The sequence below is a fragment of the Amblyraja radiata genome, chromosome 15, assembly GCF_010909765.2.
Source record: "Amblyraja radiata isolate CabotCenter1 chromosome 15, sAmbRad1.1.pri, whole genome shotgun sequence".
Lineage (NCBI taxonomy): Eukaryota > Metazoa > Chordata > Chondrichthyes > Rajiformes > Rajidae > Amblyraja > Amblyraja radiata.
The window spans coordinates 30,156,581-30,184,551 of record NC_045970.1 but is presented as its reverse complement, the minus strand read 5'-3'; the positions used below and the strand labels follow the sequence as shown (position 1 = coordinate 30,184,551).

The 27,971-nt window shown below is 41.4% G+C and overlaps 1 protein-coding gene across 1 annotated transcript in view; it reads left to right on the top strand.

The window, feature by feature from the left end:
• Positions 1-27,971, top strand: part of LOC116981152 (V-type proton ATPase subunit B, brain isoform-like) — a 50,623-nt gene that overhangs the window by 14,338 nt on the left and 8,314 nt on the right. Inside the window, exons 2-8 of the mRNA XM_033033953.1 lie at positions 6,841-6,896; positions 8,402-8,500; positions 12,520-12,613; positions 18,135-18,212; positions 20,402-20,541; positions 24,416-24,517; positions 26,204-26,301. Coding sequence (XP_032889844.1) covers positions 6,841-6,896; positions 8,402-8,500; positions 12,520-12,613; positions 18,135-18,212; positions 20,402-20,541; positions 24,416-24,517; positions 26,204-26,301 — 667 coding nt within the window. The remainder of the gene's footprint in view (positions 1-6,840; positions 6,897-8,401; positions 8,501-12,519; positions 12,614-18,134; positions 18,213-20,401; positions 20,542-24,415; positions 24,518-26,203; positions 26,302-27,971) is intronic.

Below are 27,971 nucleotides of genomic sequence, written 5' to 3'. Positions count from 1 at the left end.
AAAGTTGGATTCAGTGGACAAGCAGAATATAATTTCCTTTCTAGTTAAAATGAATCATTCTAAAGTGAATTTGTTCTTGGTTTTATTAAATACACATGTACTGCAGCTGAAGGAATAATCCTTTAACATTCCATCTATGCAAGTATTCTGGGATTGAAATTATTTGGTTGTTTAGACAGACATGTAAGTCAATATTATGCATAATATATGCATGATTTGTTGTCATTTAATATATTGGTAATTTTAACTAATTTTATTTTAATTGACTTTCCAGTTTCACTCTAATACTCTGTCTTAATTATGTTGAAAACGTAAAGACTACTCTCCTTATACAAACAATTTCTTAACATGATATACATTTTCTTCATTTGGTCCATGCCGACAAAGATGCCCCATCTACACTGGTCCCACCTACCTGTATTTGAACCCTATCTCTCCAAACCTTTCCTATCCACTGACCTGTCAAATTTAAAATATATATATTTTATAGTACCTGCCTCGGCTATCTTCTCTGGCAACTTGTTCCATATATGCACCACCATTTGTGTGAAAAGGTTGCCCCTCAGGTTTCTATTAAATCTTTCTCCTCTCACCTTAAACCTACATCCTCTGGTTCTTGATTCTCCTATTCCGGGTAAAAGATAGTGCATTTACCCCATCTATTCCCTTCATAATCTTACACACCTCTATAAGATCACCTCTTGGCCACCTGCGCTCCAAGGAATAAAGTCAGCCTGCTGAATCTATCTCTCTAGCTCAGGGGCTCAAGTCATCTCTGCACTCTTTCTAACGTAACAACATCCTTCATATAGTAAGGAGACCATAATTGAACGCACTTCAAATGTAGCCTCACTAACGTCACACTAAGGGCGCACAGCATCGTCAAGGACTGCTCTCACCCCAGCCACAGTCTGTTTACCCTCCTACCATCCGGGAGGCGCTACAGGTCTCTCCGTTGTCGGACCAGCAGGTCCAGGAACAGCTTCTTCCCTGCGGCTGTTACACTCCTCAAGTGATTGTTGAATCAGATAGTTGAATTTCATGAGGAACAGAATCAGCAATGTGAATTATTGAAAGAAGATTTCTATAGAAATACTGCATTTCTGTGTGATATCATGTCAAAGAAAAATGACTTGCATGTTTCCTTGCAAGGTAAAACTAAGTCTATATATGATGTGGCAAAATATTCAAGCATTTCAAAAAAGCTATATTTTTTCAAAATTCTTCTTCAAAATGAAATTTCGGTTGAACATTTTCCCCAGTTAACGAAGGTCATTGATGAGCAGGAGGATTCATGTGAATCATTTGAAGAATACGCAGCTGTTATAGACTTATTAATTAAAAAATACAATGAAAGGTTCACTGACTTTGAGAATCATGATGTCACACTCAAATCAGCATTTCAACCTCACCTAGTTGATGTCTCCAAGGCTCCTAAAGAACTACAGATGGAATTGATTGAGCTCTCAGAAGATGACATTTTAAAGTCCTTATTTGATGCTCAGAAAGATCCGATTGAAATATGGAAAAATGCAGTAGAATACCCACGCCTTCGGCAACGTGCACAAAAAATGCTTTCTTGCTTTTCAACCACTTATTGCTGCAAATCTACAATCTCCTACCTAACCCAAATCAAGACGCCCTTAAGGTCACAAATAATGGATACCCATCTAGAAGATCAGCTGAAACTACGTACCTCCATGTGGCAACCAAATATTCAAATGCTTTCCCACAAAAAGCAGTCACTACAATGTCATTAAAAGTTTAGTTAACTTTAGAATTAACAAAATGTTTTCATTTTCTTGAAGTTAGTACATAGTAGTTAGATTTTTACAAAATAATGTACATTTTGAAGTGTATCTAGTTGAAGTTTCTTGGATGCAGCCTTATTAGATTACAGCTAACTTAATGCGGCATTCCATCATGAAATGGTTCCCTATCCCTGATCTATGCTATCAGTGATATCACCCACTTTCGGGTCATCTGCAGACTTATTAATCATGCCTTCTACATTCTCATCCAAACCATTGATATAAACTAGAATGGGCCCAGCACTGATCACTACGGCACACCTCTAGTCACAGGCCTCCACTCCGAAAAACAACCTTCCATCATTGCCCTCTGCTTTCTTCCATGAAGCCAATTCTCTTTCCAGTCAGCTGGCTCTCTCTGGATCCCATGCGATCTAACCTTCCATAGCAGCCTACCATGCAGAACCTTACCAAATGCCTTGCTTATTCCCATATAATCAACATCTATGACTTTGCCCTCATCAACCTTCTTGGTTACTTCTTTTTAAAAAATCAGTTTCGTATGGTACCATCTCTCGCGTGCAAAACAATGCTATCTATCCCTAATTGGCCTCTGTCTATCCAAATGCATATATATCTCCAGTAACATGCCTACTACAGATGTGAGGCTCACTGGTCTATAGTTTCCCTGGCTTTTTCTTGCAGCCCTTCTTGAAAAGAGGCACAACATTTGTCACCCTCCAATTTTCTGGCACCTCACCAGCGTCTAATGATGATTCATAATCTCAGCTAGGACACTTGCAATTTATTCTCTAGTTTCCCACAGTGACCTCAGATATATCTGATCAGGTCCAGGAGATTTATCTACCTTCATATGCATTAGGATGATCAGCACCACCTCGACAGTAATACGAACTGTTCTCCATATATCTTAATTAACTGTTCCAAGTTCCCGAAGCCTCATGTCTTTCTCCATGGTAAAAACAGGAGAAATATAATTGAGTATCTTGTCCTTCTCCTACAGCTCTGCACAGACTACCACATCACCCCGATCCTGGCCTCTCTCCACTGGCTCCCTGTGCGGTTCCGTATACATTTCAAGACCCTCCTCTATGTCTACAATGCCCTCAATGGGCTTGCCCCCTCCTACATTAAAAGTCTTCTCACCCACCTCCAGGTCCCTCAGATCGGCCGACTTGGGGCTGCTGAATATCCCGCGGTCTAGGCATAAGCTTAGGGGCGATCACGCCTTTGCGGTTGCAGCTCCTAGACTGGAACAGCATCCCCCTTCCCATCAGAACTGCCCCCTCCTTCGACTCCTTTAAGTCAAGACTAAAATCTTATCTATACTCCCAAGCCTTTCCTGACGTCCACTGAGCGAGGGCTATATGTATGTAGTTTGTTTGTTTATACTATTCTTATAACAAATGTAAAGCACTTTGGCCAACGAGAGTTGTTTTTTAAATGTGCTATATAAATAAATGTGACTTGACTTGACTTTGGTTTCTGAGAGGCCCTGTTCTCTCTCTAGTTGCCCTGTTTCACCTAATTTACATAAAATCTCTTTGGATTTCCCTTAATATTATCTGCCAGAGCTATCTCCTGTCCTCATTTTTGCTCTCTTGATTTACTTCTTAAGTATGTTCCTCTGTTCCCGAAACTCCACCAGGGATACACGATCCTAGCTGCCTACACCTGCCCCACAACTGACTAGTGCATACTTTTAGTTCTAAGTGTACTAAGGTCAATTGACATTTAAAGATGCTTTTGACTTGGAAGTGTCTCGTATTTTACAGACTATTGTCTGAAAGAATTAAATTGATGTTCAATTTCACTTTTTTAGTTAAATATTTACCAAGGAAAAATGATAAATTGTACTTGATTTGTAAAATGTATGTGGTATATTAATATTTTGAGTGTCCATGTCACAATACTGAAAATTCTTCAGACTCCTCTTCCTGCTATCGGTGTTTGTGTAAATATCTGCAAATGGGAGAATAGATGACTTTTTAGTGGGTGGTTATGAAGAAGCCTCATAGTACTGAATAAATAAATATCTATGTAAATCGTTGCTTTAAAAATATTTCTGATAAAGACACAAAAGACTGATGTATCTTTTGTGTAATTATCACAAAAGAATTAACATGGTTTGATGAAGTTTGTGCCCAATTCAACCAAGCCACTATACAATGCAGATTAAATGTTAATTTACCACCTCAAACTTTTCGTAGCCACAGTGGCAAACTATAACATTAATGAGGATGAATTTAAGTGTATTGTGAAAATGCTCAAAATATTACTTGATATACCTGTGCAAATTTGTAAGTTGTGTTCTTTGCAAAGCATTCTTTGTGTAGCACTTTGTGTAAAAGTTTCTATGGAACTAAAACCACACATTGGAACTGAAAAGCCTGCAAAGCTGGCATTGGCCTGTAGCCCTTTTATGCTCACTTTGCTTTATCTGTGAAACATTCTGAAAATGAATTTAGTGTTTTAGCTTTATTCTAGCTATAAAAAGATCACTTTAGTAAGACATCTATTTATTTCAAACATAATCCACATGTTATTGAAGCACAAATATAATTGCTGTGCTTCTGTTAAGTTAACATTGTGCTAGACAAAAAGTGAAATAAAATCTTGGGGGGAAAAAAAACTGTTGTATTGTCAAGTTAAAGTCCTAGCAAGTTTACCCAGATACTAAATGGCTTGAGATATTACACTTGAGATATTACTCTTGTCAAATTCTTCGCAATAGTAAATAGAAAGACTAATAGGGATCTTGCTTGAGAGACCTTGAGTTGATGAGATGGATATGAAAAAAGGGGTGGATAGCATATTTGCATCTAGCCAAACCATATGATTTTAATGTGCCATGGTGGAGATAGTGAAGGAATGGTGAGAGGAGGGGGTATAGTAAAGCAAACCTAACAGAAGGGCCATTTTAATAAACAGTATTCAGAGCTACTCTTTACCCTGTCTTAATCGTGCTAATCTTGCTCTTATGTATACAAACTGAACTGACGTTATCTAATTCAAAACTGAACAGCAATACTATGTAGCATTCTTTTAATGTGGCTGTATTATATTGAAAATGAGTTGTAATTTAGGTAGTCTTTTAGTAGATTACATCACTGAAGAGAGCATGCTTCACTGTTACCACAACTTGTAAGATTTATTCAGTTTAGAATGATGCTGTACCCTCCAGCCTTTTAAATCAAATGTGTTGGAATGCACACTGCTTTCTTTCACTCCTACTTGAATGGGCCCTTAGTATTTCACACCAAGGTGTCCTTCAGGGTGCTGGGTCAGGCTACCAAAACAGCTTCTATGAAGGGATTAGAACCAATTAACATCTTTGTACACAAAAGCTGCTGGCAGCTGAACAGACGGCCCTGTGACCTGCTCAGGAGCTGCATGTTAAACAGGGGGTTGTGTACTTGAGCTCAAGTGGGGAAGGGGTGGAGAGAGTTTTTATTTATAATTGAAATGGTGCTTCCTGATGGATTATGGCAAAAAAAAACCCTTGCACTGAATTAGTTGTGCAAAGGGAGTCTAAACTCAGCTGACTTCCAAGTAATACAAAATGTTGCATTATTAAATCAACATTAAAACTGATTCTTCAAAGTATCAAATCCAATTCAAATTATATAACGTTCTCAGTAGATTATTTTCATTGCATTGGACATTTCAAATTATATCTAATCACAATAAACTGATGCAGCATTTTGAAATTGTAATATTTTATTTTATTTTAATTGTTTTAATTATGACAGTAAATCATGTAATTCAGTGACAACATAGGTTTTTTTAATTTCTGCCTCTACCTGCTTAGTTTTTGTCCCCATTAGACATTGTTCAGGTTTAATTGTCCAATGTTTTGTACAACTATCTCTATAATGGCTGATTGTATTTAAAAAAAAACAAGTATCCAAAGTAGGCCAAAAGATTAAGGTCCCACTTGAGATAACCAACCTGAAGTTTTTAGAGATTAAAAAAAAATAGAATTATACTTTTCCAACAAGTGGTGGTCTTCAAAAATATGTCTTGTGTCTTAGTTTAAGCATTTTGTAACTTCCAAATGGAAACTAAAAATACTGTAGGTGGTTGCAACACTGTTATATGGCTTTCATGCTTGAGCAATTTGTCTTCCTTCTTCCGATGTTTGCTTATTAGTGAATGAAATGCAGGTGTGTGGGAAACAGCAAGCGAACATTGACAGGTTTATTCTGTTGGCTGCAGCCTAATTAGTTGCATAGTAGATGCGCCCCGCTAAGCTTTAGTGCACTGCAGTAGAGCTGGTCTGTTCTAATTTCCTTGCAGCTTTGATATCAGTGAAGAGATTGACGGATTACACAAAAAGCAAAGTGTGATAGAAGCCAATCGAAACAATGCAGCCCTTACTTCAGCCACCACAGATGTGAGAGAAGGCTGATCAGAAATAAATGTCAATCATAGTCAAATTGTCTTCTCTGCATGGGTAATATTTTCCCATGTAAAATAAAAAGGCCAAGGTAATGGCCTGTGTCTCCATGTATTGCTTTATCACCTGACAGAAGCATCAAAGGTTGCAGTTAAATAATAAGGCAATTTTGAACACTTAGTAATGTGTCAAAATCATGCTGCAAAATGTGCTTTTTTTTTACAGCTCACTGATAGTTGACCACCCATACATGCAACAGTAATGCCATTGTGTCCAGTTCATCAAATGGTGATTCTGTTAATATATCGAGGCTTGTCCACCAATTGAAGTATTCCATGAATCTTTTCATTCAGGTTGATGAAAAATGATCTTTGTGATCATGGTGATATAGATGGGAAAACGTTTAGTAAACAGAAAGCAACACCTCAATGGTTTTTGAGAAGGCTAGATTTATACAGAAGCTGTATGGTGAATTTTGTCTTGCATTGTCAGTGAAAATGTAAAAATCAAATCTGTTGTGTATATTAACATCAACTGCATTTTAACTAAAGCTTAACATTGTGAAGAATTTGAAAGTAATATATTCCTTGTTATATTGCATATTCTGTGCTGAATTTGATAGTGAATTTCTAAAGAATACTAATTTTATGTTAATTATATTTTTAATAGCCTATAAGACTGTGTCTGGTGTAAATGGACCGTTGGTAATTTTGGGTGATGTAAAGGTATTTATAATAAAATGACTTATGGTTAATTTGGAATGCCAATTAGATGTATAATTTTGATTCTCAACCAAATAACTGGTGTTGTGGCAAGAAAGGTTGTGCCGATATGATTTCAATGGCACGCTTATAAAAACAACTCTTAATTAGCACCTCGATCCATTCAATCAGTTTTGCTGCCCCAATAGAAATTTAAATACTTAATGTGCTATTTTGTCTGAAATTGCATGATGCTGAGCAATAAAAATGTAAATAAGTAAAACTCTTTGAATTGGCAAGCATGCCATTGTTTTGAGGAAGAAATCTGTAAATGGGGCTGACATGATCAGGAAATGAGTACTGGTATTTGCAAAAAAATGAAATTAATTAAATTGTACAATTCTTAATTTGATCAAAGTATAAATTTTTTTAATATAAATATGGGCAGCTTTTTGAACAAATTATTAGTTTGGTTATACTCATGCAGTGGAAACGGGCCCTTCGGCCCAACTCGCCCGCACCGGCCAACAATGTCCCAGCTACCCAAGTCCCACTTTCCTGCGCTTGGTCCATAACCCTCCAAACCTGTCATATCCATGTACCTGTCCAACTGTTTCTTAAATAATGGGATAGTCCCAGCCTCATCTACCTCCTCTGGCAGCTGTCCCATACACCCACCACCCTCTCTGTGAAAAGGTTACCCCTCGGATTCCTATTAAATATTTTCCCCTTCACCTTGAACCTATGTACTCTGGTCCTCGATTCCCCTACTCTGAGTAAAAGACTCTGTACATCTACCCAAACTATTCCTCTCATGATTTTGTATACCTCTATGAGATCTCCCCTCATCCTCCGACGTTCCATGGAATAGAGACCCAGCCTAATCAATCTTACCCTATAGCTCACACCATCTAGTCCTCGCAACATCCTCTTAAATCTTTCCTGAACCCTTTCAAGTTTGACAATATCCTATAACATGCTGTCCAGAACTGAACACAATATTTTAAATGCGGTCTCACCAACGTCTTATCCAACTGCAACATGACCTCCCAACTTCTATACTCAATATTCTGATTGATGAGGCCAAAGTGCCGAAAGCCTTTTTGACCACCTTATCTACCTGCAACTCGACCTTCATGGAACCATGCACTTGTACTCCTAGATCCCTCTGCTCCACAACACTACCAAGAGGTCTACCATTTACTGTGTAGGTCCTACCCTTGTTCGACATCCCAAAATGCAACACCTCACACTTATCTGTATTAAATTCCATCAACCATTCCTCCGCCCACCTGGCCAATCGATCCAGATCCTGCTGCAATCGTTCACAACTATTTGCGAAACCACTAAATTTTGTATCATCAACAAACTTGCTAATCTTGCCCTCTATGTTCTCATCCAAATCATTGATGTAGATTACAAAGATGATGTAGATGTTAGCAGAATAGTTTTCTTGTACATATCGTTTTTAATAGTTTATTTATCCTCAATGTATTAAAACTGATGGCATTTTTGTTTGTTTCCATCAGTTTCCAAGATACGCAGAGATTGTGCATCTGACACTTCCCGATGGCTCCGTTAGAAGTGGACAGGTTTTGGAAGTCAGTGGCAATAAGGCCGTAGTACAGGTGGGGATCTTTGATACTTTTATGGTAGTAGATTGAATGTGGTTATATTTACTGACTTGTGTGAAAGATTATCTGATTACCTGAGAAATCTTTAATGAATGGGCAATAATATAGCAATTATACAACAAATTGTGGGAAAATATGAATATATCCATTTTGGTTAGGAAAACAAAGGCAGATTTTTTTTTAACTGGTGTTAGATTGGAAAAATTTGAACAACACAGGGATCTCATCCTTGTATATCAGTCACTGAAAGCAAATGTGCAGGTACAGCAAGCAAATAAGAAAGCATACAATGCATTACCCTTCGTTGCAAGACATCTAATAATAATAATAATACATTTTATTTATTGGGCGCCTTTCAGACATCTCAAGGACACCTTACATAGGTTAACAAAAAATATAAACACATAATCAGAATAAAATAAATAATAAAGACATCACAGAAACACAAATTAAGAACAGAATTCAGTCCAGAAACAAAAATCAAAAACACAATGTGAAGAGAGAGCAGCGGCAGCTAAAGCGCGCCAGCGTCCACTCTTCCTTCACGGCAGCCATCTTGGACAAAGACTAACAGGATTACCTTACAGACAAAAAATCATCCCCCCACAATGGACACCACTGTGGGGAAAGGCACAATGTCCAGTCCCTATCGCAAGTTCACCCCATAGTCAGGCCTATTGAGGCCACCGCATGTTCATGGCCGTTCTCACCGGGTGGTCTTGCCCCGGCGTCGGGAGAGTCCTCTCAGCGGCTGGGCCACCGGGAACGGCCGCTATCTAGCTGGAGACCGCGGCTTCCGAAGCCGACAAGGCCGCGCCGGTTTGGAGCTCCCAGGCTCCCGATGTTCAAAACGGCACCGCCCGCTCCGCTCCGCAGACCCGCAGCCCGGAGGTGTTGAACACGGTGGTCTCAGCTCACCAGAGCTCCAGCGCGTCTATCCAGCGCGCCGACCCAGGCAAGGCATCGCCCGCTCCGCTCCGCGATAGCGCTCCAGCGCTGTGCCGCCACCGAGGCCGAGGTGCTGGGCGGTCCCCGCCAGGAAACGGCACTCCAAGCCCGCTGGTAGGCCACGAGGACGGGTCGACGGGCCGGCGGGAGAAAAAGCTGCCTCACCGACCGGGTAGGGACCTAGAAGTAAAATTAACCCCTACCCCCCACATTAAAAAGTCCATATCCCCTACGGACAAAAAACAGGACTCACTAAAAACTTTAAAACAAGCGAATTAAAACGGATGGCTGCTGGCTAGCAGCCGTTCCCCAAGATGGCTCCTCCTCCTCGAGACATCTGAATACAAGGATGGTTTTGCATGAAAAGGGTACGTGCATTTGACATAAATTTGGTAACAATCTAAATATGAATCTTTATAGTTCAACAAATGTGAAAAAGAAAATGTTAACCTTTTTAAACTTTGGAATGCTTCTAACATACAAGTCGTATAACTATTGCTTATTGCCACATTTTCTTCTTTCATCCTTGTCTCAAGGTAGAAATTTATGCTGAAATTAAATCTCCATAAGGCTAATAACCTAAATGGGCTACGTATAAATGTGAATCATCATTATTTCTACTAGTCTAAATGTAGATGGAAACCATTTTATTTTAGTTTATAAATGTCATCTATATAGAACACTAGACTAAGTGGGAGCCATCACTCAAGCCTGTTGTGCTGGCAGCTCACTGACTCACGGCTTGTGGGTTGGCAGTTGACTCACGGTTATTCCTTGAAATTCCATTTCAAGCAGGGTGCAAAGCCACCAAATTCAAGTGCAGTTTCTTACCACTTCAAGCAGGGTGCAAGGCCACTAAAGACAGCGAGTCGTGACCTCTCCCTCCTCCATCTTGCAAAGACTGAGTCACGCCCACACTTCTGGGTTTTACAGTCCCTCCCCCCCTCCCACCAGAACGGGTGTGGCCTTCATGGCATGATTGACAGGTGAGAGAATCTCAACATAGAAACATAGAAAATAGGTGCAGGAGTAGGCCATTTGGCCCTTCGAGCCTGCACCGCCATTCAATATGATCATGGCTGATCATCCAACTCGGTATCCTGTACCTGCCTTCTCTCCACACCCCCGATCCCTTTAGCCACAAGGGCCACATCTAACTCACTCTTAAAAATCGACATTTTTAAAACACTAATAACTTTTATTTTTTCATCGATGGGAAAAATCCTCGGCACCTGATGAGCGGAGGGGACTCTTAGTAAGATAGGCAAAATTCACAGGCATACATGGTAGCGTTTTATTCTAAAATCAATATAAAGCGCAAACAGGAAGTGGTCAAGATTAGACTTTTAATTATATAGAAGGCAAGGCAACTTTAGTTAGGCAAGGCAACTTTAATTAGGCAATACAGCTTTAGCATTTCCAAACCAAAGGCAACACAGCTTTAGCATTTCCAAACCAAAGGCAACACAGCTTTAGCATTTCCAAACCAAAGGCAACACAGATTTAGCATTTCCAAGCCAAAGGCAACACAGTTTTAGCATTTCCAAACTATATTTTCAAACCAAATTAAGGGCACTGAAAGTTCAGTAAAACCACTCACATTTTCGTAGACATGTGTCCAGTGTAATTCACAGTTCAGACTGAGAGAAGTGACCCTCCCACTCCCCCATCTTGCAGAAACTGACTGAGGCACTCAACACTTCCGGGTTTTATAGTCCCTCCAGAAGGGGCGTAGCCTTCAGGAGAGAGAATCTCAACATTTTTAAAACACTAATAACTCTTTTATTTTTCATCGATGGGAAAAAACCTCTTGTCCTGCGCAGCGGAGGGGAACTGAGTAAGATGGCCAAAAATCACAGCCGTATGTGGCAGAGTTTTTTCTAAAATCAATATACAGAACAACAGGAAGTGGTCAAGATCAGACTTTTAATAATATAGATAAGATTTACAAACTCTTATTGATATTTTTTTAATCATGATAAAGTGTAATTAAAAACACTAAAATAAATTTAAAATAACCAACTCTGAGGGGAACCCACATTTAAGTGTATGGGAACTCAGGTGTTTTGCCAATGTTTGAACCTTGTGAACCTATGCTGCACTTCCTCAATAGCAAGAATGTCCTTCCGCAAATTCGGAGACCAAAACTCCTCAAATTAGGAGACCAAAACTGCACGCAATACTCCAGGAGTGGTCTCACCAGGGCCCTGTACAACTGCAGAAGGACCTCTTCGCTCCTATACTCAACTCCACTCGTTATGAAGGCCAACATGCCATTAGCTTTCTTGACTGCTTGATGTACCTGCATGCTTACTTTCAGTGACTGATGTACAAGGACACCCAGGTCTCGTACTTTTCCTAACCTGACAGCAGTCAGCTAATAATCTTTTCCCACTGTTCTTGCCTTGCAAAGTGGATAACCTCACATTTATCCACATTATACTGCATCTGCCATGCATCTGGCCACTCTAAATTTTAAAATATACCATCAATTTGAACGAACCTTGTGGCATTTGCGGCACAGAAGAATGGTGAGTAAGGTGGCAAAATATTGTAGTGCTATCGTGCACCGATTTAGCGCAAATAGTAAAACCACGCAAACCGGAAGAGCACAAGATTTGAGTATTAGTTATGTATAGATAGATAACAACATTTATCAAGTTTATTTTACTTCATTTGGCATTACAGGAGAAGGCTCTGATTGATCTGTTTCCTGGCCCCATCCTCTCTGTGATTTGAGTAGCACATGTTCTTGGATTTCAAATATATTTATTTAAAATAGCATTTATTGGATTTGTGTGTGTAAAAAAAAAAAAAAAAAAGTGTCATACTATTAGTTTTCCTTGAAGAACGTTTTCTCCCTTGAATATGGTGAATCTATTTTTGAGAAGTCTTTGCCTCCTGTTAAAATGCATTCCAAAAAAATCATCATTAAATAATTATTGTACATTCTTTTGAATTTGGGCCTACTTTATGTAATCTCCATTGATAACATACTGATGATAGATGTCAAAGAATTGTGGTATTTTGTATGTATTTGAATGTTTTCTTTCATCCTGCCGCAGGTTTTTGAAGGAACATCAGGTATTGATGTAAAGAAAACAGCCTGCGAGTTTACGGGTGACATACTTCGCACACCTGTATCTGAAGATATGCTTGGTAGGTATATTTTATTTTCTATAGTAAGCCTTATAATTATAGCCTTATAATTATCTATTATAGTAATAATTTGTAGTATGCTTTTAGAACTGAACTTCTAAGAGTATCACACACTGGTTTGAAAAATGTAAATCTTCCCACTTTTTAATGAAAAATGTTGGACTAAAGATAGATTCTAGTTATGAGCAGTTTGTCTCTAACACATTCAATTTACTTATGTCTTAATATTCTATCAATAATCTGAACCTTTTGTAAGATCTTTAAAAATGTGAAAGCACACATGTAGGATTCTTTAAATTTCCCTGCAACTATTGATTGAAATTGGAAATGTACGGTTTTTGCAAACTGAATGGAAAATGTGCAGGGCATGTGACCTTTGGCTTGGCTTTGATAATTGTTTCTTAGCATTGTAAAAACACTGGAAGAGAATAACATTGGAAAGAGCTTCAATCTGGAAAAGCTTCCAACTCTCTTATGATCAGTTCTCACAAAATACTCCAAGCAAAAAAAATAAAGTTATATCATGATTAATCATTTTAATTAAGCTCCTCAATATTTAAGTACATCAGTTTATAATTGCTCACCTAGGTGGTTGCCATTGCTATATCAGTGGGCTCTTAAGTTTTTGCCTGAAGCATCCATTTGTCAGCAAGATGACAAAAGTAGGGAGATTATTATTATGATATAGAATTTTTGCTTTAGTAATTATTGAAAGGGTACAGATACTTAAAGTGAGTAAGCAGGATTGAAATAAATGATAATTTGGAGAAAAGTAGAAACGTGGACTGGATGAGTGGTTTTTCTGCAGCCTTATGATTGTGGTTTCCTTTGGCTTTCACTTTAATTTAATGAACAGTGAAAATTTGCATTCATGATGACTCATACGTTCATCAATGAAGTATCATATACCTATTAAAAGCCTGACCTTGGATGTGTGTGTGTGTGTGATTATTTGTTTGTGTATAATCATATCTCCAAAAAATGAGGCGCTAACGGTAATATTTTTCCATGTTTCCATGTTAAACATGTTTCCGGTAGTTTTTTACTGTGGTCCAAAATGGCCTTATCTGAAAAATTAATGCTTTATTTCTTGAGATTAATGAAAATGATCAAAAATATGAAAAAACGTTGTAAACAAACCCGCTGTCTTCTTGCTCGCGCTGCGAGTGACGTCACCACCCCCCTCCGACCACTTCCCCCCCCATACTCGGGCCCTGCCTGCAGCCGGGAGCGAGGGAGTATTGCTTTCGGGAACCAGCCCTCCCCTGTGACGATGCCCCCCCCATCCCACAAACTCTACCCCCTCCCTCTGCCCCCCTCCCTCTCTGCCCCACCCCCGTTCCCCCCCCCCCCCCCGCCCCCCCCGCCTTCCGTGGGGGCTATGGGTAGGGAAATGGTGCATTGAGGGAGCAGACCCAACGGGTCTGCACTTGTACACTTTAATATCAATGCCCTAACAGTAGTTATTACTGGCCCATTTATTGCCATGTATCCAGTTTGGTATACATCAAAGTATTTGGTTTAAACTTGGTACTTTTTCTGAAGGAGTTTTGAACAAAATAACTAAATCCATGCTATTACAGACTGAGTATATTTAAACAGTGAGGTTTGCAACTTTATTTGCACTAATTGCATTGAGAAGCAGAACTGCATTTCACCAAGACTCGTACTGGGCATTTAGTTAAATGTAAAGCTAGGCTGCAATTTGGCATTGGAGCATTTGTTGTACAAAATAACCAATCAGACTATACCTAATATCAGTAAATTTAAGCAAGTTTACGGAAAAGAGATCTTTAAGTTTACCATGTTACATACTGGCCAGGAGGGCACCTGAGACTTTAACACCCGGAATTTGAAGCTGCTAGTTATCTTTCTTATCCTCCACCCCACCAATGAAAGCTGGTACATTGTCTCCTGACTCGCTCTTTTTCAAGTTAACTATTAATTGCTTGGTTTTGTTGACATTGAGTGATAGGCTGTTGTTTTGTCACCACTCAACCAGGTATTCAATTCCATCCGATAGTCATAACTTAAACAACTAATAAAATTTAGATACCCCGAGAAACATGATTTATTAAAAAAAAAAAGAACAGTAAAACAGTCTAAAGTGCAAATACGTCTGTGCCGGGTCGATGTGCGTGAATACAGTTCATGGGAGTGGGGGGGCGGAGGGGGGGGGGGGGGGGCACTCAGCAGGGGCGGTTCAGAGCAGCGATAGCTCTGGGGATGAAACATAGAAACATAGAAATTAGGTGCAGGAGTAGGCCATTCGGCCCTTCGAGCCTGCACCGCCATTCAATATGATCATGGCTGATCATCCAACTCAGTATCCCGTACCTGCCTTCTCTCCATACCCTCTGATCCCCTTAGCCGCAAGGGCCACATCTAACTCCCTCTTAAATATAGCCAATGAACTGGCCTCGACTACCCTCTGTGGCAGGGAGTTCCAGAGATTCACCACTCTCTGTGTGAAAAAAGTTCTTCTCATCTCGGTTTTAAAGGATTTCCCCCTTATCCTTAAGCTGTGACCCCTTGTCCTGGACTTCCCCAACATCGGGAGCAATCTTCCTGCATCTAGCCTGTCCAACCCCTTAAGAATTTTGTAAGTTTCTATAAGATCCCCTCTCAATCTCCTAAATTCTAGAGAGTATAAACCAAGTCTATCCAGTCTTTCTTCATAAGACAGTCCTGACATCCCAGGAATCAGTCTGGTGAACCTTCTCTGCACTCCCTCTATGGCAATAATGTCCTTCCTCAGATTTGGAGACCAAAACTGTACGCAATACTCCAGGTGTGGTCTCACCAAGACCCTGTACAACTGCAGTAGAACCTCCCTGCTCCTATACTCAAATCCTTTTGCTATGAAAGCTAACATACCATTCGCTTTCTTCATTGCCTGCTGCACCTGCATGCCCACTTTCAATGACTGGTGTACCATGACACCCAGGTCTCGCTGCATCTCCCCTTTTCCTAGTCGGCCACCATTTAGATAATAGTCTGCTTTCCTGTTTTTGCCACCAAAATGGATAACCTCACATTTATCCACATTATACTGCATCTGCCAAACATTTGCCCACTCACCCAGCCTATCCAAGTCACCTTGCAGTCTCCTAGCATCCTCCTCACAGCTAACACTGCCCCCCAGCTTAGTGTCATCCGCAAACTTGGAGATATTGCCTTCAATTCCCTCATCCAGATCATTAATATATATTGTAAATAGCTGGGGTCCCAGCACTGAGCCTTGCGGTACCCCACTAGTCACTGCCTGCCATTGTGAAAAGGACCCGTTTACTCCTACTCTTTGCTTCCTGTTTGCCAGCCAGTTCTCTATCCACATCAATACTGAACCCCCAATGCCGTGTGCTTTAAGTTTGTAAACTAATCTCTTATGTGGGACCTTGTCGAAAGCCTTCTGGAAGTCCAGATACACCACATCCACTGGTTCTCCCCTATCCACGCTACTAGCTACATCCTCGAAAAATTCTATAAGATTCGTCAGACATGATTTACCTTTTGTAAATCCATGCTGACTTTGTCCAATGATTTCACCACTTTCCAAATGTGCTGCTATCCCATCTTTAATAACTGACTCTAGCAGTTTCCCCACTACCGATGTTAGACTAACTGGTCTGTAATTCCCCGTTTTCTCTCTCCCTCCATTCTTAAAAAGTGGGGTTACGTTTGCTACCCGCCAATCCTCAGGAACTACTCCAGAATCTAAAGAGTTTTGAAAGATTATTACTAATGCATCCACTATTTCTGGAGCTACTTCCTTAAGTACTCTGGGATGCAGCCTATCTGGCCCTGGGGATTTATCGGCCTTTAATCCATTTAATTTACCCAACACCACTTCCCGGCTAACCTGGATTTCACTCAATTCCTCCAACTCCTTTGACCCGCGGTCCCCTTAGTGAAGACGGAACCAAAGTAGTTATTCAATTGGTCCGCCATATCCTTGTTCCCCATGATCAACTCACCCGTTTCTGACAGCAAGGGACCTACATTTGTTTTAACTAATCTCTTTCTTTTCACATATCTATAAAAACTTTTGCAGTCAGTTTTTATGTTCCCTGCCAGTTTTCTTTCATAATCTATTTTTCCTTTCCTAATTAAGCCCTTTGTACTCCTCTGCTGGTCTCTGAATTTCTCCCAGTCCTCCGGTATGCTGCTTTTTCTGGCTAATTTGTACGCATCATCCTTCGCTTTGATACTATCCCCCTTCGCTTTGATACTGTCTTTTGATATGAAGCTGTTCCTGAGTCTGGAAATGCGGGCGTAAAAGGCCTTGTAACGTCTGCTGGAAGGTAGGAGCTCGAACAGACTATTACAAAGGTGTGAGGAGTCTTTGTGGATGCTGATGGCCTTCCTGAGGCACCGTGTGTTGTAGATGCCCTCCAAGGCTGGTAGCTGTGTCCCAATAATCTTCTGCGCCCTGTCGATGACGCGCTGAAGAGTTCTCCTCTCCGCCTCCGTGCAGCTGAGATACCACAGAGAGATGCCATGTGTTAGTATGCTCTCTGTGGTGCTGTGGTAGAAGGTTGTCAGCGGCTGTTGGGGCAGCCCAGTCTTTTTCCATGTTCTTAGGAAGAACAGTTGTTGTTGTGCCTTCTTGACCAGCGCAGCGGTGTTGGTGGATCATGTAAGGTACTCTGAAATATGTGTGCCCAGAAACCTAAAGCTGGACACTCTCTCCACACTGTCCCCGTTGATAGAGTTTGGGGCGTGTTCCCCATTTTGTGTCCTCCTAAAGTCGATAATCAGCTCCTTGGTCTTGGAGGTGTTTACGGACAAGTTGTTACGTGAGCACCAGTCCGCCAGGTTCTGCACCTCCGCTCTGTAGTTTGTTTCATCACCGTTGGTGATCACCGTTGTGTCCTCTGCGAACTTGACGATGGTGTTGGTGTCGAATGCAGGAACACAGTCGTGTGTGACGAGGGAGTAGAGCATGGGGCTCAGTACACAGCTAAATAATCATGACGTGATTTGACCAACAACAGTGGGTTTTTTAGCAAATTTGTAGTCTACTAATTTCTTATGGTGGATTAGCTAGAACTAAGGTGACTGCCTCAAAATAAGTTGGTCATTCAAGAAAGGTAAGACATTTTTTAACCCAGAGCACAGCAAATGTTTAAAATTGTCTATTTAACAAATTTTGGCCACTGGGTATATCAAAGCTGCACATTTTTAAATATTAAGGGTAAGAAGGGCTATAAAGGGATATACAGCACAAAAATACCCTCGTCGGCCCAACTTGCCCATGCCGACCAAGATGACTCATCTACACTAGTCCTGCTTGCCTACGCTTGTCCATAACCCTCTGAACCTTTCCTATCCATTTATCTGTCCAAATGTATTTTAAATGTTATAGTATCTCCCTCAGATTCCTATTAAATCTTTGCGGTTAGTTAGTAAAGTGGCATTGAGGTGGAAGATCAACGATCAATATATTGATTAACTGAGCAGGCACAAAGACTGAATGGCCTACTGTTTCTATTTCTTACTTATTTGCATTCCATTACAGGCAGAGTATTCAATGGATCAGGTAAACCTATTGACAGAGGGCCTACAGTATTGCCTGAAGATTTTCTGGATATTATGGGTAAGCTGAGAGCTAATTATAAAAAATGAATTTTGTTCAAGAGAAAATTCATCTGTTAATAGACAATAGGTGCAGGAGTAGGCCCTTTGGACCAGCACCGCCATTCAATGTGATCATGGTTGATGATCCACAATCAGTACCCCGATCCTGCCTTCTCTCCATATCCCTTAACTCCGCTATCCCTGAGAGCTATATCTAACTCTTAATGCAGACACAAGAAGGCATTTCAGATGCTGGTTTACAAAAAAATGGCACCAAGTAAAGAGCAGGTCAGGCAGCATCTCATAGGTGGGATTTCATGTTGGAATCTTCAGATCTGAAGAAGGATCCAAACCCAAAATTACGCCTATTCACATCCTTCGGAGGTGCTGTCTAACATGCTGTTACTCCAGTATTTTGTCATTTTTTCATGTTTAATATTCTGATCATTATGACATAAATATAACCCTGCATAGGTGTGGTAAAATTCACAATTAAAGTAAAGATAAAAGTTAAAATCACTGCAATGGATTGTGTGTAATCCCGTCCTGATCTCAGCTGGTGAGAAGCAGTGAGCGGAGGTAAAAAATTGTCTTGAAGACTGGATTGTTTCCCAATCCCAGATGTTCCTTGATCGGCTGTTGAGGCCTTTTCCTGCCACTGTCAATTAAGATACCATTGTAAAGAAAACCCCCAAAAAAATAAATAATCATTTTTTTTGTTTTTATCTATGTATTATAAAAATTTCTGTTGATCTGTGGGGTTCAGACAACACAAATTTTAGGTAATCTACATACACCTTCCACCAGTTCCATTTTATTATATTATCTCATTTCAATGTTGTCTGCTTCAACCAACTGTTAATTCAATTACTTTAGATCAATCAACAAAATATATTCCTAAAGAGTTTTCATGCGATGCTGAACCTAGTAAAACATAAACATTTTGCAGCAATATAATTATGGCTCATGTATGCTGTTCATTTATTCTACCACCAAAGAGCTCCTTGTAACAATCTGCATTGTATTCCCCGTGCCTATTTTTAACGTTTGTTTAGCTTGTTCTGTAGCTACCTCAGTAGCTCACCAAGCAATATTGTACACCAACCTCAAATTACATTCATTTTCTGTACATACAACTTGGGTTGCCAGCGTTATAATCAGGGTTTCTATCATTTCCTTCAGAACTTTGGCTTTTACCAAGAGGTTATCTTTTTCCCCATTGACTTAAACTGAAGCATCAGCATTCCATTTTGAACCATTTCAACAACTTATGCATATCATCATAGAAATTCCATTGGTTCCCTAAAATTTGTCAGGTCATTTATTATTATAGACACTTTTATAAATCACCATTCTATGCTAAATTACCATTTAGGAAATATTAAGTGTCGATAATGGAATAGCAGGTAATGGAATTTTGAGATCTCCATCAGCAATAATTTTAATGGTTCCTTGGAGGCAATGACTCCAAAAGTAATGAGTTTGTTTTCCAATGGAATAATCACAGTAGAGGCATTGGTGTGCTTTCTTGATTGTAGCTTCAATGTAGTGGTCTAGGACAAATTGTTGGTAATATTTACACCTTGGAAGTTGAAGCTCTTGAACATCTCCACTTTGGCACCATTGATGCTGACTGGAGCGTGTATACCACTTTGTCTGCTCAGTTGTCATCATATTTTGTGATTCAGTAGCATTTACTTTGATATTTATAGAATCATAGTAATGTGCAGCACAGAAACATGCACGTATCTATCTACACAATTCCCATTTGTCATGACTATCTCATCTATGCCCTTCAGAATTTTGGAAATCTCTCTTAACGTCAATGCTCAGCCTTCTACGTTTCTATGTGAATGAATCCAACCTATCCAATTTATCTTTATAACTACATCTCTCCATTCCAGGCAACATCCTTGTGAATCTTTTCTGCACTCTCTAGCGACCATAACCTTCCTGTAGTATGGTGACCAGAACTGTACATAATTCTCTAAGTGCAATTTAACCATTATTCTGTACAACTGCAACATGACATCCTGGCTCTTATACTCGGTGTCTTGACCTATGATGGCAAGCATACCAAGTTGTTCCTGCAAAGAGCTTTGAAGTGATTTACTGTGTTAAACGTTACATGAATACAATTTTTGGTTTTAACATGGAGTATTGTTATTTTTGACATCGCTCCATGAAGACATCTACTATTTTGTTTAGGTCAGCCTATAAATCCACAGTGTCGTATATACCCAGAAGAAATGATCCAAACAGGAATCGCTGCAATCGATGGCATGAACAGTATTGCTAGAGGACAAAAAATACCTATATTTTCAGCAGCAGGTTTACCACATAATGAGGTTTGTAGAAAATAAATAAACCTTTAGTTGGTTTGGTTGTCACTAAATATTTTGTTGGGATAAAATTGCTTTAATACTTGGTAAACCAAGTAAATCTGAACATTAAAGGGAAAGCACTATTTTATTCAGTTGGTCACTCAGTTTCCATTTGTAAATGGTTGAGGTCAATCATCCAGCTTCTGGTCATTACTGTCAGAATTTATCAGGCAAACATCCTAATCCCAACTCTTCAGCTGTTTCACCTATGACCTAATTTCCATCATCAGGTCAGAAATGAGGATGTCCTCTGATGGCTGCATAAGTTCAGTTCTACTTCTAAGAAAATAGAGGCGCTGCTGTGCCTTATTCATGATTACATATGTAAGGCGCAAACAATAAAGTGACCTGCCTCAATGACTACTGCCAGTTGCTCAACATTGACCATATGAAGTGCTTTGAAAGGTTGGCAATGATTCATGCCTGCACCAGTCTTCCGGAGAATCTAGACCCTTTTAAATTTGTGGGAAAGTAGATCTACAGAGGACACCACCTCTCCTTGCACCACAATCAGATTGACAATCTATATATTACTAAAAGTAAGATCTTGACCACTTCCTGTTTTTCTGTTTCATGATTTTTGAAAAAACGCTGCCACTTACGGCTGTGATCTTTGGCCATCTTACTCAGAGTCCCCCTCCGCTGCGCAGGACAAGAGGATTTTCCCCATCGATGAAAAATAAAAGTTATTAATGTTTTAAAAATGTTGACATTCTCTGCTGCCCCTGCTGGTGGGAGGGCGGAGGGGCTATAAAATCCGGAAGTGTTGTGCCTCACTCAGTCTCTGCAAGATGGAGGAAGCAAGAGGGTCACGTCTCTCTGAGCTGTGAATAACACTGAACACATGTTCCCTCAACTGTGAGTGCCCTTAATGTGGTTTGAAAATGAAAACGTGGTTGCTTTGAAATGCTGCACTGCAAATGGCTCTTGGTGGTCGTAATGCTTTGAAATGCTCCACTGCAAATGGTTGTTAATGGTGGTGACTGCTTTGAAATGCTACACTGCAAATAGTTGTTGGTGGTGGTGACTGCTGGGAAATGCTGCACTGCAAATGTTTGTTGGTGGTGGTGACTGCTTTGAAATGCTGCACTGCAAATGTTTGTTGGTGGTGGTGGCTGCTTTGAAATGCTGCACTGCAAATGGTTATTGGTGGTGGTGGCTGCTTTGAAATGCTGCACTGCAAATGGTTGTTGGTGGTGGTGACTTGACAACTTCCTGTTTGCACTGCATATTGATTTTAGGTATGGCCATCTTACTCAGTCCCCCTCCGCTCATCAGGTGCAGAGGATTCTTCCCATCAATGAAAAATAAAAGTGTTATTAGTGTTTAAAAAAATGTTGCGAATCTCTCTTCTGTCAATCACACCATGAAGGCCACGCCCCTTCTGGTGGGTGGAGGGAGGGATTATAAAACCCAGAAGTGTGGGTGTGGCTCAGTCTCTGCAAGATGGAGGAGGGAGAGGTCACGACTGTTTGAGCTGTGAATGGACTGAACACACTGAATGTCTACTGAACTGTGAGTGTGGTGTTTATGTGGTGTTTTGTGTGGTTTTATGGTTTTATGGTGGTTTCACCCTGATTGAAATGGTATGAAACTGCATATGAATGTGGTGGCCTTGCACCCTGCATGAAATCGTATGAAACTGCATTTGAATTTGGTTGTCTTGCACCCTGCTTGAAGTGGTTTGAAACTGTACTTGAATTTGGTGGCCTTGCACCCTGCTTGAAATGGCATTAAACTGCACCAGCATTTGGTGCCCCTGCACCCTGTTTGAAGTGGTAGGAAACTGCACTTGAATTCGGTGGCCTTGCACCCTGCTTGAAGTGGTAGGAAACTGCACCTGAATTTGGTGGCCTTGCACCCTGCTTGAAATGGAATTTCAAGGAATAGCCGTGAGTCAACTGCTCGCCCACCAGCTGCCAGCACATCAGGCTTGAGTGACTGAGCTGTCACCCCAAGAATCCTTTTGGCACACAATGTCCATACTAGACCTCTGGAAACCAGTCCCTTCAGCCCACAATACCCATACTAGTGCTCCAGAAAGCCTCCCCCACTGGCCACCAATATTGGAATTGGTGGAGAGGTGGAATATTGCGTTGGGGGACCAGCCCTCCCGCGTGAACATGGGACCCGATGGGTCCCACTTAGTCTAGTATGAATATATAAATTAGGTTGCTTCTTATTGATCATAGTTCAGCCTTTACCAAATAAACTCCTCCTGGACCATAACCTTTGGGCTTTCATCTGCAAATAGCTTCTGGGATTTCTGACTTACAGGCCTCAGTCAGTTGGAATTGGTCATCACATTTCCTTCACCCTGCCCCTCAACACTGGTGTTCCCAAAGGTTTTGAACAGTCCCCTGCTCTACTCCCATTGATCCTGAACTGTGTGGACAAGTAGAGTGCCAATTCGAACTTTAATTTTTTTCACGATAGGATGCATCTCAGCCTGGTATGGCAGCTGCACTTGTCTCGACCACATGAATCAGTAGATTGGTAAACGCCTCTAAGTGCATCACAGGCTCGTCACTTCCTTCCATTTGGTCCATCTTCAGTGTTTTGCAAAGGGAGGGCTGATAGTATTGTATATGACTCCTGCCACCCTGTTCCATTTTCTCTCTCCTACGTTCTGGAAGAATATAAAGAACTTGAAGTCTGAAGTCCAGACGTAAGACCAGCCATCTCTTTCACACCCTCGTCCAGGTGGCGCTGCATCGTACAGTTATTCTTAACTCTTTCTCATTTGGTTATTCCATTATCGCACTTTGGTTATTCCATTATCGCACGTTAGTTTTTATATAGACTATTTTAAATTGTTCTACAATCGTTACACCATTCTGCTTCTTTGCATTGATCATTGCATTGTTTGTTGTGTCTATGATCAAGTACACTGTTTACTCTTTGAGCTTCATGTGAAGAAGGAATTTCATTGCATATGACAATAAACCAAACTGAATCTTTTGCAAATTACTTCTGGGGTAAAGTGGGTGGTTGGACGATCTGGGTAGAATTGATGAACATGTGAGAGAAAATAGCTTACAAGGAATTGTGGGGGAATGGGATTAATGAGTGCTTTGAGAATCAGCACAATCCTGATGTGCCAATTGGAAATCTTAGTCATGAGAAAATCAAAAATAACGTGGACCACAAGTGTTTGAGGGAAGATTTAAAAGAAAGTTATTTTATTTGAATAGAGCCAAAAGAAAATTATTAGAAACTAACCTGCACCTCCTCCAACCTCATCTACTGCATCTGCTGTTCGAGGTGTCAACTTCTCTACATCGGTGAGACCAAGCGCAGGCTTGGCGATCGCTTCGCCCAACATCTCTGCTCAGTTTGCAATAACCAACCCGATCTCCCGGTGGCTCAGCACTTCAACTCCCCCTCCCATTCCAAATCTGACCTTTCTGTCCTGGGCCTCTTCCATTGCCAGAGTGAGGCTCGGCGCAAATTGGAGGAACAGCACCTCATATTTCGCTTGTGTAGTTTATACTCCAGCGGTATGAACATTGACTTCTCCAATTTCAGATAGTCCTTGCTTTCTCCCTCCTTCCCCTTCCCAGCTCTCCCACAAGCCTACTGTCTCCGCCTCATCTTTTTCCCGCCAACCCCGACATCAGTCTGAAGAAGGGCCTCAACCCGAAACGTCGCCTATTCCTTCTCTCCATAGATGCTGCCTCACCCGCTGAGTTTCTCCAGCATTTCTGTCTACCTTCGATTTTTCCAGCATCTGAAGATCTTTCTTAAACAACCTGCATGGTCAGAGGTTTTTATATTTCTGAATATGTACGTTATCTATAATACACACATTGGTTGACACATTTGAATTGTTTTTCAGATTGCTGCCCAGATCTGCCGTCAAGCTGGCTTAGTTAAAAAATCCAAAGATGTTATGGACTACAGTTCAGTGAATTTTGCAATTGTGTTTGCAGCTATGGGTGTAAGTGAATTTGAAATAGCTGTATAAATATTGTTAACTGGTGTGCCAATTCTTTTGCTATTAATTGGAGTGAGATCAGTGGCACAATCCGCTCCAATGCTGTTGTTGCAGTTGCCACATAATTTCCTGTGCACTTTAGGTCAATAGATTGTTATGTGAGGAAAGAGATTTAGTTTTCACTAGACCAAGTGCAGACCCGTTGGGTCTGTTCCCCCAACGTGCAGTTGTGGGGGGGGGGGAGGCAGCATGCAGCGTCACACGCACTAACTAACAGCCACCCCCCCCCGCGCACACGCTAATTACCCCCCTTGATATTATATTAATATTATTAATTCGCTCCTTTTACCCCATAACCACCCTGGCGCATGGCCCCCAACTTGCAGTCACATCTAGAGAGGGGGGGGCGGGGGTAGAGAAGGGGCAGAGACAGAGGCAGAGACAGAGAGAGAGAGAGAGAGTCAGAGACAGAGAGAGAGGGGCAAGAGGGAGAGGGGAGGGGAGGAGAGGAGAAAGGGAGGGCGGGTGCGGGGGGGGGGGAGGTGGGGGAGAGAGGGAAGGGAGGAGAGAGAGGGGAGGGGAGGAGAGAAGGGGTGAGAGTGGGTGCTGAAAGGGGGGTGAGGGGAGGTGGGGAGCAGGGAGGGGGAGGGAGGGTGGAGGGAAGAGGGTAGGGGGTGTGGAGGGGAGGGGGTTTAGGGGAGGGAGGGTGGGGGAGGGGATGGAGGGGGGAGAGAAAGAGGGGAGAGAGAGAGAGGGGGGTGCTGAGTGAGGGGGGAGAAAGGGTGCTGAGAGGGGGGTGAGGTGAGGGGAGGGGGAGAGGGGGAGCAGGGAGGGTGAGGGTGGAGGGTAGGGGGATGTGGAGGGGAGGGGGGTTTAGAGGAGGGAGGGTGGGGGAGGGGAGGAGGGAGAGAGGGGGGGGGGGGAGAGGGGGTGGAGAGAGAGGGGGGGGGAAGAGGGAGAGGGGGGGGAAGAGAGAGAGGAGGGGAGAGAGAGTGAGAGTGCCTTTTTACATGAACCCAAACCCCCCAAACAACCATTTGCAGACAGTGCCATTTTACTTCAAACCAACCATATTTTCATTTTCAAACCACATTAAGGGCACTCACAGTTGAGTAGACATGTGTTCAGTGTTATTCAGAGCTCAGAGAGACGTGACCTCCATCTTGCAGAGACTGGGTGAGGCACACCACTTCCTGGTTTTATAGTCCCTCCCCCTCCCTCCAGCAGGGGCAGCAGAGAGAATGGTGAATTTAAAAAAAACATTAATATCTCTCTGATTTCTCATCGATGGGAAAAATCCTCTGGTACAGAAAGGCAGTCGTGGGCTCTGAGCGAGGTGGCCAAAAATGACGGCCGTAGGTGGCGGCGTTCTCTCGGAAATCGCAGCACAGTGGGCCAAAAGCGGTCAAGATCAGACTTTTAGTAATATAGATTGTTGTAAATCCTGGAAACCTAACCAGCACTGACTCTAATCTGAAAAGAGAGAGCAATAATACTAGCGAGCTGGTGTGGCAATTTCACCATAATCTTGGTCTGTACCTCTATCTTCCTTTGGTGCTCTCACATCCTTTATCGTTTTTCTACATATTGCCTTTAGAGGTAGTTTTGAAACTGCATGTCGGATGTTTTGGACTAATAGGGTAGCCGAATTTGGCAAATTCCATTTTGAGTACGTATTCTGTTTCACAGGTTAATATGGAAACAGCAAGATTCTTTAAGTCTGATTTTGAAGAAAATGGATCAATGGATAATGTTTGTCTGTTTTTGAATCTTGCAAACGACCCAACGTAAGTAATTTAATAAAGCATTTTATATTCTTGGCTTGCTGCAATTATCATAGGTTATGTTGTATGAATTAGATTGGCATCTGTAGTTGATGGGCAAGCACATTTTTAAGGTGGTAGATGTTTCATGTTATTGAGGAAAAACAAGAGAGGCACTGGTGATCAAATTATCCCTATCTTGGCTTCATCTGTTATGCTCATCTCAACATGTTTGTTATACTGAGTTTCTCAGAAATATCCAACCTTATGGAAGAATCGTTCAATAGCCTATTAAACATGGTGAAGAAGCTGTTCCCGAGTGATGAATGTTTTTCTATCTTCCCAATGGGAGCCTGGAATAGAAGCAATGATCGGGGTGGGATGTGTCTTTGAGGCAGCATGACATATAGATGGATTCAATGGTGGGGAGTGTTGTGTGGACTGGGCTACACTAGCACCTCTTTGCAATTTCTTGTGGTTTTGGGCAGAGCAGTTGCCAAACCAAGCTATGGTGCAACTTGACAGTTATGCTTTCATTGTGCATCTATAGAAATTTATAAGAGTCATGGAGACATGTTACATTTTCTCAGTCTCATGAGGAAGTAGAGGTCTTATTGTGCCACCTTGGCTGTCACTTCAGTGTGGTTGGTCTATTACATATTCTGGCAATATTTACCATAGGTGCTAATTAGGGCATGTAGTCCATTCTGTTTCTTGGAAAGGAGAACCAAGTCAGCGATAAGGAAGGCAGAATAAGAGAGAAGGCGAGCAAAAAAGATGTAAAGAGTCTGAAGAAGAGTCCCAATCCAAACCTTCGCCTCCGCCGATGTTGGCTGACCATATAACCATATAACCATATAACAATTACAGCACGGAAACAGGCCATCTTGACTCTTCTAGTCCGTGCCGAACACGTATTCTCCCCTAGTCCCATATACCTGCGCTCAGACCATAACCCTCCATTCCTTTCCCGTCCATATAACTATCCAATTTATTTTTAAATGATAAAAACGAACCTGCCTCCACCACCTTCACTGGAAGCTCATTCCACACAGCCACCACTCTCTGAGTAAAGAAGTTCCCCCTCATGTTACCCCTAAACTTCTGTCCCTTAATTCTCAAGTCATGTCCCCTTGTTTGAATCTTCCCTACTCTCAGTGGGAAAAGCTTATTCACGTCAACTCTGTCTATCCCTCTCATCATTTTAAAGACCTCTGTCAAGTCCCCCCTTAACCTTCTGCGCTCCAAAGAATAAAGCCCTAACTTGTTCAACCTTTCTCTGTAACTTAGTTGCTGAAACCCAGGCAACATTCTAGTAAATCTCCTCTGTACTCTCTCTATTTTGTTGACATCCTTCCTATAATTAGGCGACCAAAATTGTACACCATACTCCAGAATTGACCTCACCAATGCCTTATACAATTTTAACATTACATCCCAACTTCTATACTCAATGCTCTGATTTATAAAGGCCAGCACACCAAAAGCTTTCTTTACCACCCTATCTACATGAGATTCCACCTTCAGGGAACTGTGCACAGTTATTCCTAGATCCCTCTGTTCAACTGCATTCCTCAATTCCCTACCATTTACCATGTACGTCCTATTTTGATTTGTCCTGCCAAGATGTAGCACCTCACACTTATCAGCATTAAACTCCATCTGCCATCTTTCAGCCCACTCTTCCAACTGGC